Raw genomic sequence first — 13,857 nt, forward strand, 5'->3', positions numbered from 1 at the left:
GTTCTTGAGAGGAAATTTCCAGTAGCTGTACAGTTAATGCTAGTACACAGATGAAGAATAATTAGAAATAACGATTGTCTTTGGAAATGTGAAAAAAAAAATCTGAATAGCTTTAATTCTAGTTGTATTTATTTTTTTAAGGAGAATGTACAAAAAATTAAATACTACAATTAAACCTTACTGCTAGGATGAAGAGTGTGTGCGCCTTGACAAGGAGCGGTTGGCAGCTCGGTTGGAAGGACATAAAGAAGGTATCGTGCAAACGGAGCAGATCAGGTAGGAATACTTTTTCGTATGGATAATGCTTAAAGGACTGATAACCATTCTTGTGCTTTTTAAAGCAGCCAGTTTTACTGCTGTCCAACAGCTGTCAGTGGAAGTCTCCCTCCCTTAGGTGCTATCATTAATAATGTCTGAGGAGGCAGAATTTCATGCCTGGTCACACTGCTGTTCTTGAGTGGATGTTCAGATGTCATGGCATGAGATTTGGTTTGTCTTCAGAAGTGAGCAAACAGTTGTCTCTCCTTCCTACCGAATCTGACATTTCTGCTTTTTTCTGCCATGGTGTCTATCTAAGCAGTCGAATACAATGAGCAAAACTGCAAGGGGTAGCTTATTATCTCTCTATTTCAAAGAAGAACGTCCTGTATTGATCAGTGTCTTGTAATGGAGGAAGACATTGTGAGAACAGATTAAAGGGAAACACAACCTCTGTTTGATTGCCTATAGAGGTGAGTTTCTTGCCTCTGGAGAGGCAGCAGGCTACCAGAGGATAATGCACGCTCATTGTCATAAGCAGTAACCACTGTTCAACTGCTAAAAAACTTGCCCATCACCTTTCCTCTTCTGTTGTATCAATACAGAATTTAGCAAAGAATGACAGCTAGTTTTGAGTCTTACACCATATCTTCCCAAAGCCAAGCAGAGAGGAAGTGAAATTTTTGCAAGATCTTGTTGATGCTAAGAATCTTGGGCTTAGCAGGATACCGGACTCTAGTAGTTAATTTTCAGATATCTGAGTTCAGAAGTCTTAAAGCAAACGTAGTGGCTTATTTTTTTTTTTTTGTTTATGAGCTCCAGTAATGTGAAATGGGAGTCATTCTTCCCACAGTTAAAGTGTATGAGTATGAATTAATGTACTGCTTTGTCTGCACCCAATTTTGCAGATAAGTAGTTTCACTTGGTAAGCCAACTGCAATCTCGAGAATTTTATCTCTTGAGCATAAACAATACTGGGAATTCTTGTCTGTCTTTTTCTGGGATGAAATTTAACAGCCTTGCAACAATTAATATAGCAGAGTTGAGGTATTTATAGAATCTGTTACACCTAAACATATACCTATTTTGAATGTAGTCTTTCTCTGTCTCTTTTATAGATATATTTAAAAGGAAACTGTAGGGAAAAAAAAAATACCTGATTGTTATACCAGACTTAAAATCAGAAAGTACACACATTGCTTTATATAAACTAATAATTTGAATACTAGCTTGAGTGTATCACAACTTTTGTTCTGGAGTTGTGAGACAGTGCTGCAGTGAGGATTACTGAGTATTATTCATAATTACTTTGTATTTACAGATTTTTTTTTAATGCTGAATGTAAAAGACTGCCCCTTTTAAAAAAGTGCGAATAACATTTCCTGGCAGTGAGTTGCAACTCTGTGCTTGTCACTGTTGTTACTTTAACACCAACACATAAATGATCCCTTTCCAATAGCTTAGTTGTAGAAGGAGAATACATAAATAGTTATAGAAGGAAAATCACATAAATTTGAATTGGCTATGGGCAGGTAGGATTGTGCAATTCAGTCCTTGTCTGTTCTTCAGTTCACCTGCAAACAGTGGGGCTTGCTGTCTGGCAACCGAATTCTGTGTTCACAATTAAAAGCAAATAGATAGACGTTGCATTCCTGGACTGAACTGAGCTACCTCAAACACAAATTAATGTGGACAAAGTTCCTACCATCTGTTGTTTGTTTGGCCTACATGCTCTGAAAGGTTAACACACCTTCCAAGTGTCCAAGTCCATGTAACAGCACCTCAGCTGAAATTTAGATAAATCCTTTGAAAGCCTCAGATCAGCCAGGGATTGATTGACTCATGCAAAATTGTAATCCACTAAAAATCATGTGGAGCTGAAATTCAGATGACATTGTAAATGGAAGTGTTAGTCTTGGTGCTTTATGTAGCAATCTTTGCTTCTGCTTGTTACAGTTGAGATTATTTCATGGGTTTTGTGGTATTACCAGAATGGAGTCTTTTGTGTAAAGTTTGATTCTCATCCCTAGAACAGGAATGCCAAGCTCTGTAGTCTTCAAGTATATGTAAGGTGACTATTTTATGATTTATAGCACATTCATAAACTTTAAGCACATCAGGTTCCCAAATTCTTTCAGAAGAATTGTTTGTGCGATTATTCAGTCTTTTCTGTTATTTCTGCTCATTTAGGTCCTTGTCTGAAGCCATGTCAGTGGAAAAAATTGCTGCTATCAAAGCAAAAATCATGGCAAAGAAAAGATCCACTATCAAAACTGATCTGGATGATGACATAACTGCTCTTAAACAGAGAAGTTTTGTTGATGCTGAAGTGGATGTAACCAGAGATATTGTCAGCAGGGAGAGAGTATGGAGGACAAGAACTACAATCCTGCAAAGCACAGGCAAGGTAATGCTCTGGATACCAAGCTATTTTTACGATCCAAATGACAAACTGCATTTTCTGTTTTCTGTATCTCTAGCTTCTTGGCTATAGATGACCAGGGGGATTATGCTTAGTGTTCTAGGTAAAGATAGGCATGAAGGGCTGTTGGCGCAGTGACGGAAATATCCATTCTTACGCCTAAAATGTATCTCAGAATACTTGCTTCAGCCATTTAAAAAGATACCAAGTAATCGCCTAATTCCTCTTAAACAAAGCTGGCTTGAGCCATAGCATTGAGAGGGCTGTATGGAAGTACCTGCGGGTTTGAAGCTGGCAGAAGTGGCAACCACTGGTGGAAGTAGCAACGTGTACTTTGAAAATCCAGAGACTGCTAAGCTGTGGAATGCGCCAATGAAGTAAGGAGAAAATATGCTAAAATGAACATGACTGGAAAGTGTTACAGTGAGGAGGCTTTTCTGTATATTTGTTCCTTCGTGCTTTTTTAATCAGTGTTGTTAGCTGCACTTGGTTATATGCTGTCTCAAACATGCATGCAAGCTTGACAGCTTGCTCTCTTTGGACAGCTAGGCTTTCTTTATTGCAGTTATACTTGGCATAGAATTTCTTAAGGAAGCATTAAATCAGTTTCTAAAAGATTGCAAATGTCTGTTTTCCTGATGTGGTTGTCATTGAATTGCATCCTTTGCCTTCACTTCTTCTTTAAATACTGTCACAGGAAAATAATGTTTAGAAGTAAATGAGGTCCCAGTTTTCATTTCTGTTATCTTTAACAGTGTTTTACACAGTGTTCATTTTCACAACCTGGTCTTGTGGCATTAGCAGTAGAATATTTCCATTCATGAGTTACAGGGTAATCACTGGGTATGTGGCAAGCACCTGCATGCTACATACAGAGTGAGTGTTGCTTCCTTAAGTCTGAGATTTGTAGCAATCTCACTGCTGAACAGTTGATAAATGGATAAAAGCCTTTAATGTTTTAGTCATCAGCAATGTTTATACTGAAGGCATCTGCGTAGCTTTTCTTCCTTTATCAAATATTTCATGGCATTCATGTTTTTACATGTCTTCCAAGGGAAGCTTGCAAAGATACTAGGGAAAGAGTTGAATGTTTTATTTTAGTATCCTTATAACAATAGTGAGGTGAGGTAGTGATTTTAAGCAAAACCTAACACAGGGAGAAAGACAAGAAACAAGAGATTGTTTGTTCTTGGACCTCCAGCCTGCAGTTAGTTTGGCTAGCCTGATGAATATAACCGGCATAATAGCAAGTCTTTATTTCTATTTGTGCAGGATTGCAGGAGCATTCCTGATAGTATGGACAGAAATCATCGCATGTTAATGTTTATATTTTTGTACAAGTAACGGTGAGAGTAAGTAGATGGGGCAACATCACTTGTTATACAGGGCTGTGATTTATCAGCTCAGGGGTTTTTGTTTGTAGGTTGGTTGGGAGGGTTGTGGGCTTATATTGTTTTGCTTGGGGCTTTTTTTGGTGTGTGTGGGTTTGTTTTTTGTTTTTTGTTTTTTTTTGGGGGGGAGGGTGTATGTCGTGTTTTTTTTTTTTATTTTTTTTTTTTTTTTAAAGAGCCATTGTGAAGGCCTTCTCAAAAGTTGTTATGAAACTCAGATATGTTCTCTCAGGCACATTGTTCCTTATCTACTTGCCTGTTTATTTAAAGAATTTTGATGAGGGAAGCATGATACCCCTCTGCAAATACCGTTTTGACTTTTCTGTATGATACTTAAATTGCTAATATGCCTGATAATTCCTTTTATTATAAACTTTCACTATCTGCTTGGCATAGATTTATCTGCAGTCCTTTGAAACCTTCTAGAATGTTTAAAAGTAAAATTGTTCAACAGCAGTTCACATACCATATAGTGTCTGACTTGGTAATATCTGGTTCACTTTAGAACTCCTGGGTGAAGAGTAAGCATCCCAAAATGTCAATTTTATTGTTTGTTTCCAAAAATGGCTTCAGTCTGAGGCAGCTCTTTAAGCTCACTTCTCCACAGAGGAAAAACACCTGTGTGTGAACTTTCCCAGTGTTCTCTGTAGTTAAACAAAGATGCAGAGATAGCTTAAGGTGCAGAAAGAAAACACCAGGAAGATCAGGCCATAGCAAAAAGAAAAAATCTATTGTCCTTACCAGCTCTCACAGTTTTCCTCTGTTTCTCATGTGCTTGAAAAAAGTACTGATTCCTCCAGCAAGATGCTTCTCAAAATTCTATGTAGATGGCAATAATCTTAATTACATTTATGGAATATTTACTGTTTTTCCTTTTGGACACATGTTCCGATTCTGGTTTGCTTTTTACTTGAAACAGCCTTTTTTGCTTTATAGAACTGTTGCAGGATTTTTTTTTAAAGCCTCCAGTGAGGTAGTACTCTTTTTTTAACATCTTAAAAAGTTGTCATGATAGCTGCATTCTGCCCTTTTAGATGCTGCTTTTAATTATCTTTTGATAGCATATTCATTGTTACATAGCCCCCCTTCCTGAGGTTAGTGGTGGATATTTTTCCTGGCTGTAGGGTTTTTTTTCCATTTACAAGAATGTTGAACTTGAGTGCATTGCTGCTTCTGTTGTAGAATATTATTGAGCAGCTACTTCTCTAAAGTAGGTACTATGGACTAAATCAAGAGATGCTTTTCCTTTTGTGATTGCTTTGGCCAATTGCTCCAAGAAGCAATTATTTATGATAGCATCACTTCCCTTCTTGACTGTTATCCAACCTACGAAGTAGCTGCAATCTCACATAATTACTATTTCCTTCATTGGCAGTTTCTGTACTGCCCCATGCATACTGGCAGTGCAGCCCAAATGCTCTCTTGATTCAGGAGAGGTTCTCATTCATTGGCTGTTGTTCATAGTTTATTTGACTCTAAGCTTTCTAGAATGCATCACACAGGTCCTTTGTCTGTATGACCTGCCTCTGTTACCCTCTTTTGATCAGATGTTGCATTGATCCCTGTCTGTCTTTCTGTTGATTTTTGTGAGGTTCCTATCACTTGTAAAATTGGACGTTTTAGTTCATCTGTCCTCTTATGTGTTAAAGATTTCTAGAATTTGCGTTTCTCTGCTTGCTTATATTAACATTTTGCTTAGAGCCTTTTGCTGAGGTATTTTCCCATAGTCTTCTGCCTGACTATTATGCAGTTCTACTTTCTTTTGGAAAGATTAATTCCTAGTGGATGAGTCACCCGGCACTGTCTGTTTTAAATATCTGTTGGCCTTCCCAAGTCTGTAGTGTAGTCTTGTAGATTTTATGAATAATGTGACATTTTTATGTAATCACTTCTCAGAGCCAAACTGCATCTGTTTGGTCTGAGTTTTTTTTCCTCTCATAGTATCTTAATTTTAGAACTATTTGAGAGGATACATTGCTTAAAGCAATTTAATTTCAGGTTTGGCTAAAGGTGGGCAACAACATTGCTGTTCTGGTGAGTCAACTGACAGTCTAACCAACTGAAAATTTAGTCAAATGTCAAAAACAATAGAAGTAATTGATGCTGGAGCTGAACTCATTTACCATTCTTTTCACAGCCACAATTGTTGGGGGCTTTAAGAAATTAAACTCTTCTATTTGTCCTCACTCTTCATGCAGTCTAATTATCAATCTTCACAAACACACACAAAAATCAGGGTAAGGGAATTGCTATCTTCAGACCTGATGCAGCTGGATATGCTGGGGGATAGAAACAGTACAGATACAGGGCAAGAAGTTTAAAGAAGAAAAAGTGAACTTTCTTTTAATTTGTCAATGGATATTTGGACAAGGTGTGGTGTTGCTGTGTGTCACTTCTTTGTTTTCTGGTGTATTTTTTTTTTGGTGGTCTCTTTCATATAAAGCAGACACAGTAATTTCAGATGCTTGCTTACATCATATTAGAAAGGTATGAGTACGCTTTTGATAATGTGGTCATGCCACTGACTATGGAACCTGTTTCAGGAGAACAGCTTAAATTTGTTAAATTTTTATACATGTTACATCAGTTTGAAATATTGTCTGGTGAAGATATGCTAGAATTAATATTGACACTTTCAAAACTGCAAATCTTAAGGCAAAATAGTGACGATACTACTTTTGTAACCTCTTTGAGAGAACCTTTGTATATAGAACTGGGTATGTTCTCTGGTAGCTAAATTTTTGAACCCATACATAGAACATTAACTATCATACGTGTTTGGAGTGTTAAGTTGTGAATTACTGCTTCGCAGAGGTTTCAGTTCTGTTGTGTACGTGTTTTTAGATCAATGGTTTATTTTACAAAACAGGCAGACATACAACATCTAGAAAAAACTGTTTAAACTGAAATTGATTCCTTCATGTCCTTCCTCGATCTTTCCTTCCTGAATAATCATTTGATTTTTATAATCTCCTGTAGCAGGCTTCAGTGATCTTTTCTGAAGGAAAAACCTCCTCATTCCATCTCCACTCTAAATGTGTTTGTGGCACATGAATTCTTCCTATAGGAACAGATTAAAGTAGCCTAAGCAGGAGTTATCATTCACGGGTGTATTTGGAGGGTGTATTTTCGTTGGTGACTGCTGATGTACTTGATTTTTAGTAAAAAATTGTTTTTTCTAATCTCACAGATTGCTCAGAAATATTTCTTAGATAAGCAACATGGTAACTGGGTGGGCTGGCTTGAACATCCTCTGCTTGTATGTAGAGAAATCTTAAAACTGGAATCTTGGAAATGCACTAACACTGGCCTTGTGAATTTTATAACTTCTTAAAATGAACTGGTGTTCTTAAAGGAATAGTGAGCTCTAAGCATTTCTGATGTTTAAAAAAAAAAAAAAAATCTTTCATCCTTTTCTTTGTAGGGAGTGGTGGGTTGACCTTGGCTGGACACCAGGTGCCCACCAAGCTGCTCTGTCACTCCCTTCCTCAGCAGGACCTGGGTCAGGGGGAAGAAAATAAAACGGAAATAAACTTATGGGTCAAGATAATGACAGTTTAATAAAGGCAAAGGTTGCGCATGGAAGCAAAGGAAAGCAAAAGATTTGCTACTGTGTACTTGCCATCAGCAGGTGATGTCGAGCCACTTCCCAGGGAGGAGGGCTTCAGTATGCATAGTGGTTGCTCCGGAAGACAAACATTGGAATAATGAATGCCCCCCCCCTTCTCTCCTCCTTTCTCTTGGCTTGTAATGCTGAGCAGACATGATATGGTATGGAATATCCCTTTGGCCAGTTTGGGCCAGCTGTCTTGGCTGTGTCCCCTCCCAAGATCTTGCCCACCGCCAGCCTGGTGATGAGGGGGGAGTGTTGGGGAGACAGCCCTGATGCTGGGGAGCACTGCTCAGCAGCAGCCAAAACATGGATCTCTCATCAACAGCCTTGTAGCTGCCAATACAGAGCACAGTGCTGTGAGGGATGCTGTAGGAAAAATAACTCCATCTCAGCCAGACCCAGTATATAGGGATATGCTAGAGATTATTGCTAAAACTTTTAAATTTTGGGTAGCACTCTTCAGTCATAGTTTATTAAAGTTACGAGTATATTAGAATTACCTTTTCTCACGTGAACTCTAGGCCTTAGTACAGGAGAAATAACATAATACATCCTATCAAACACGCGGGAGGTCTTAAAGCTTATGCCATGTAGCCTTTCTAAATCTCCAAGTAAAAAGCTGAAACAGTGGTTATACACGCTTCATGTAGGTGCATCCATACACAGGCACACATTTATGTATCTGGGTGCAACAACTGCATGGGACTTGTCCAGCAGGTGGTTTTGTGGATTTCTCAGCCTTTTTTAATGGATCTCCAAACCCCTTCTTTACTGTCTTCCTTGAACCTTGTGTAAGTCTCCTGAAGGCATTGCAAGGCACTAGGAGTCTCGAGTGACCTGTATGGCGTATTTGTGTTACTGTGTGCCTGGATACGTTCCAGGGAAAAGCACCGAAGTAGAATCATATAAGTTTGACATTAGAAAAATGTTTACCCCAAATTCAGATTTCTTATGGAATTAGCTGTCTGTAAAATCAAAGAATGATCAGATGTGGGCTCCTTACGCAGGATTCCATTAATAACATAAAAACTATCTAGAAGGTTAAAACTTGGTATGGGATCAGTTATGTGAAATTCAGTCCCTCTAGCTTCATAACTTCTGTATCTTGAAATTGTATCTTTCTGTCAATATAAGATTATTTATTTATGTGCCTATTACTTGCTAGTTCTAGGTTGAAATGTTGAAGCACAGGTCTTATTACTTGCTGTGGCCCCACTGCTGCAGACTGATCAGTTTGAGGTAGTTAATCTCTGCTTAGTATTTACCAAAAAAATAAGATAATATTCTGAATCATGGCTTTTTTTATATATAAACAAACATTCTTGGTTTTCCTTTCTAATACATTAGGAAGTAAGACTGATTCAAATAAGATGTTGTTCTGCCTTGTATAACAAGTGATTTGTTAAAATAAAAAACTTTTTTAAAAAAACCTTCATAGTTTTAAAGATTTTATACCTTCAGTTATTGTAGTCCTGTTGTAATGTATGAGTTATCTGTGCTTTGAAAAAAAGGTTGGTGATGCCCAGTGTATTGTACATCCATAAAAAAATACAGTAATACAGAATGGAATGGACTCAGCTCTAACTTCATTTATAGAGCATGACTGAGTTGTATGTATTAAATAGAATAATCTTGATTATATTTCCCTACCACTCTGCCCCCAGCTTCTGGATGTTTGTGTGCATGGTGATGAGAAGTCCAGAACTAAGTAAGATGATAGGAGTTTATAGCTGACCTAGCTAGAAGGATTAGCACTTTCCTGCTATGTGGCATTTGCCCTGGATATAACCCACAATTGCAAATTTATCTAATACGTCTTGCTCTGAACTATTTCAGAATGTTATTCCTTCGTGGTTTTCAGTATTCCTGTACATAAATATTAAGTAGCGGGACTTTTGATTTTCCCAAAATGAATTTCATTTTTATGATGGTCAATATTTTTAGTTGTGTTATTATCTGCAAAATATTACCTCTGCAGTTAGTATTTGCATACTTGTTAACATTAATGTCTTTTAATCACAGGGTTGATGCTTTTAACAGTAACTATCATATTTGAAGTAAATGCAGTGAGAACTCTTTTTCCAGTTATTTGCAGTTTTCATATTTTTGTTCTGCTATCTGTTAGGCATTATTATTGGTAAAGTCACCTGTGAGGGGATTAATAGTACAGTTATAATCACAATTTCAATAAATTCTTTTATGTGAACTTGTAACTGGAAAATATATAATATAAATACTTTATAGCAAGATTTATGTAGTGTTTTAATGACTTGACAGCTAAAAGGTCTGAATAAAATTTTTGCATATTTTAAAAGATAGGGTTTGATTGTAAAAGCAACTTTATGTGTGGGCTCTAGGTGGCAGAATTGTTCTATGTTCCTGAAATTCACAGTAGTGGTGAATTTAATAGCAACATCGAAAAGGCGAAGGTGTGCCAGGTTAATAGCAACTGGTATCCTCATTAGTGCTTTCAAATGGAGCGAGCGTATGGTTTTAGAATGGCTGTGCACAAGTGTAATGGCATGCTATAGCTTCAGTTCCCAGACTTCACTTTATCCTCTATTAGCTTACTTAGTAAAACTAGGAAGACCATTATGTTGCTGCTAGGCTGTAGTGCAGATGTTCTGAATACAGCACTTAAAGGAAAAAGGGGACAGTTTATAAGAATTGTATTTCTGTTGAGCGATAATGGATCTTGTTTTGAAAGTAGGTACCTCGAATTTGTCAGAAAAATCTGCTGAATAAAGCATTCTGTTTCCTGAAAGAAAATGTAGGTCAGTTATAAAGTAACTTTACCATTCTTAAACACTACTTCTATAACTATTAAAAAAATGTATTTTCATATACTACATTCATAAGAAAATAAACTCAGATTATGTATGAGGGGGATTTTTGAGCAGATTTTATGCTGTGTGGTATCTTCAGGACATAATAGTGTTGCTGCTCTTTCATACTTCTGAAATAATCTTCGTGCTATTTCAAATTAAATGTTTCAGTTGTCTTTCATATAATACTCCTGGTATAGAAATTTAGTGAAGATAATACAGGAAAAGTGAGGAGTAGAACTCTACTGAAAACGTAGTCCACAAATATGCAGGGCTAATAGCTATGTTTTCAATTCAGTGCAGTAGCCTATAGTAATACTTAAATGAACCTTTTGACTGGAACATAACGAAATGTTGTTTGATTACCAGAGTAACTTTTTGTGAAAGGCAGTGTATGTGTGGGTTTTTTTTTTTTAAGTCCAGTAATAAGTAACAAGTTCTGGTTTATGACTAGTTTTTTTTTTATAGGTTCCCTAATCTGACAGTTTAAAAAAAATTAAGTCATGTACTCTGTTTCAGTTGGTTAGCTACATAATTTCCAGTACTTCATTGTGAATTTCTTAAACTACTATTGTCCTGAAAGCACAACTAAGGTGACCTATTTATATAGGTGGTTCTATTTAAAATTGTCTGCGTGGTAGTATACTTGTCATATGACTTACTGTAGTATGATGGGTACAGTTAATAGTTTGAAAGGTACTGTGAGCTCTTTGTGAACATGCTTGTTAGTGCAGTTGAGCATCTTATGCATTTTACCTATTATTTAAATGAAAGCAAATAAGGAAAATGGAGAGGTGTATGTTTGCAATTCAAAAAGGAGAATTTACTTCATCACAACTATGTAATTCAAGATTATGTTTCTAGATGTGGCCTTTATCTGATGGGTTCTTGTGTGAGGAGAGGACAGATGCTGGGTCAGAAATGATGGAAATTTTTATGGTCTGAGTAAGCACAGTGCAGAGAATACCAACAGCTTGCGTAGTCGTTCTACCAATATATTTGCATGCTTGCAGTTGCTTGCAACTGTCCCGGAATATCAATCTTGCATATGTCTAACCTTTGATTCTGAGGTCAACCTAGCACACAATATAAAGTGCTTTAGGACTATTTTGAAATTAGAAGAGCAAGGATCTAAGATCAACTTCAAAGTTGGTGAGCAGTTTACAAGTTGAAGATACAGATTCTTAGGCACAGGAGAGTGATGCCTCAAATGAAGGACTCCAGATTTAAATATGTGCTTTAAATGTAAATATGTAAAATATTTTCTTTTAAACATGATGTTCATCAGTCATGTACCATATGAACTTTTTTCAAATTTCTGCTGTACTTTAACAAGACTACCTGCGTACTGTATACATTTTTCATGTCATCCAGTACATAGGAATTGCTGAAAATGTGTGATGGGAGTATTGCATTTCTGGTACTGCATCATGCCTTTCAGTCTGTCAGTGGCTGCAAAAGGCTTAGCAGTTTGTCTGAGCGTATCAAGCAAATGTGTAAAGAAGGGTGCAACGGGCTTGATTCTTCCTTCTCCAGCCCTACTATAAGTTTGAAGAACATTTATAGCATTCTGCAGCTCTTGATCATCCTGGGACGCAAGTCCAACAATAAATCCTTATTGTCAGTTCAGATAAGAGTTTATTTTAATTTATAAGGTTGTTCGTAGCGTTTTCTCTCTCTGCAGTGAAATGCCAGAATGTAAAGTGATTAAAAATTGGTTACAGCTTAGCTATAGGAAGGTTTTGAAGCCTTATAAGCCATGCTGTGTAACAGTGTATATGCTTCTAGTTTTATATTAGGTTTAATCTTTCATTTTTGTTCAGATGATTGAGATGAAGTGTACTTTGCCTTAATTTTTTTTGCCTCCAGTTGTTTTCTGTGAAGTTGAAATCAATATTTCTCCTTCATCATTAATTTGCTTTTTTCTTGATAGCATGATAAAGCTGCTATTGTGACTAGAAGTCTTTGTTAATAAGTGTTAGTTATGGCTAGTTACAGAAGTTAAAGGTAGGTTGCAGAATGAAGGTTATAATTTTTTAGAATAAATTGTGATATGTTTAAATGGAAGTATTTTTATTATGAAAGGAGTATTGTTAGTGATGTAACTTCATTAAGTTTTGCCCAGCAGAGCAGGCTGATCTTACTTGCTCTGGTATTTCTCCTCAAACAGCCTGGTGTTAAATGAACGCTGGTGATAGTAACTTGACTTGGTGTATGTTAGTCACTATGTTGGCAAGGTATAGAGCATCTGTGCCAGTATATTTTGAGAATTTACATACTGTTACAGTCTTTCCTAAAGAACCTATGTGACACTCTCTCTGTAAGTTGAACTATGTTTATCTGACCACAGCTGCTGTTATTGATTGTCTTTTGATTAGCATTGTTTTCCCTTCCAGTTTACATCTAGTGCATGGATCTTCTTAGAGGCATAAGTGAGGATGGGTGGAAAAATCTATTACGATAGGGTTTTATTAAGACAACATCAGAAGCCTGATTTGGTAGTTGCTGAAACATTTTGCCTCTTTTTTTTCCCCTCCACCGGTGTGATGAATTATTACTAGGTGTAGACATGGTTGGAATGAACAAAGAGAGCTTCCATGGGAGTAGCAGTGCTCTAGGCAGTTAACAACAAGGATCGAAGGAATGGTCCTTTTACATACTAAGGGTTTTCTTAAGTATTAGTTTTAAAGCTTGTTCAGATCTTTTTTTAAGGTGTATTTCTTTTTTTTTTTTTTTTTTTATCTTTCCTTGCTCTGTCCCCCAGATCAGAAGTTTTTGGTAATAAAAATGTTGCCCTTGGTATTAGGTTTAACGAAATCTGGGGCAGAAGCTAGGGGATTTTCATATTCTGATCTCTGAAGGGATGAACAATGAAAATTTAGCAGTCTTGCAACTCTGCAGGGCTTTGCAAATCAGTTGGTACCTGCAGTGGACTTCCTGCTTGATCGTTTTTCTGTCACAGTAATGTAATCCCACATTCCCAGCCAAGCCAATGAACAGCAAGATGATGATATTAGTTTGAGTGCTTGTGAAAACACTGCTGTTTTTTCCCCTTCCAAGCAGGTATTAGTTGTGGCCTTGGGAGACATGCATTTTCATGCTGTGGAAAAAAGACATCAGGAAGAACACTTTGTAATTCCATGCTTATTAGTGACTTCTTTTCAGCAGATGGGAGAAAATCCTGTGGCTTTTTTTTACATGACAGAATTGAAAATTTTGTCCAGGACATGCAGTTTCAGGCTATTAAAATCTGAGATGTTAAAATGCCACTGAAAAATTCGTAATTTGCAGTTTAAGCTCGCTTTAAGACTATGCTAACTGTAGGTTTTATGAATGAAATATGGATGT

At 36.9% G+C, this 13,857-nt stretch overlaps 1 protein-coding gene across 1 annotated transcript in view; it reads left to right on the forward strand.

Moving 5' to 3' along the window:
- The window catches only part of CDC73 (cell division cycle 73), a 113,945-nt gene that overhangs the window by 9,681 nt on the left and 90,407 nt on the right, over positions 1 to 13,857 (forward strand). Inside the window, exons 6-7 of the mRNA XM_032998543.2 lie at positions 188 to 276; positions 2,449 to 2,665. Of these exons, the coding sequence (XP_032854434.2) occupies positions 188 to 276; positions 2,449 to 2,665 (306 nt within the window). The remainder of the gene's footprint in view (positions 1 to 187; positions 277 to 2,448; positions 2,666 to 13,857) is intronic.

The sequence above is a fragment of the Tyto alba genome, unplaced genomic scaffold, assembly GCF_018691265.1.
Source record: "Tyto alba isolate M040663 unplaced genomic scaffold, T.alba_DEE_v4.0 Super-Scaffold_1000006, whole genome shotgun sequence".
NCBI classification, from domain to species: Eukaryota; Metazoa; Chordata; class Aves; order Strigiformes; family Tytonidae; genus Tyto; species Tyto alba.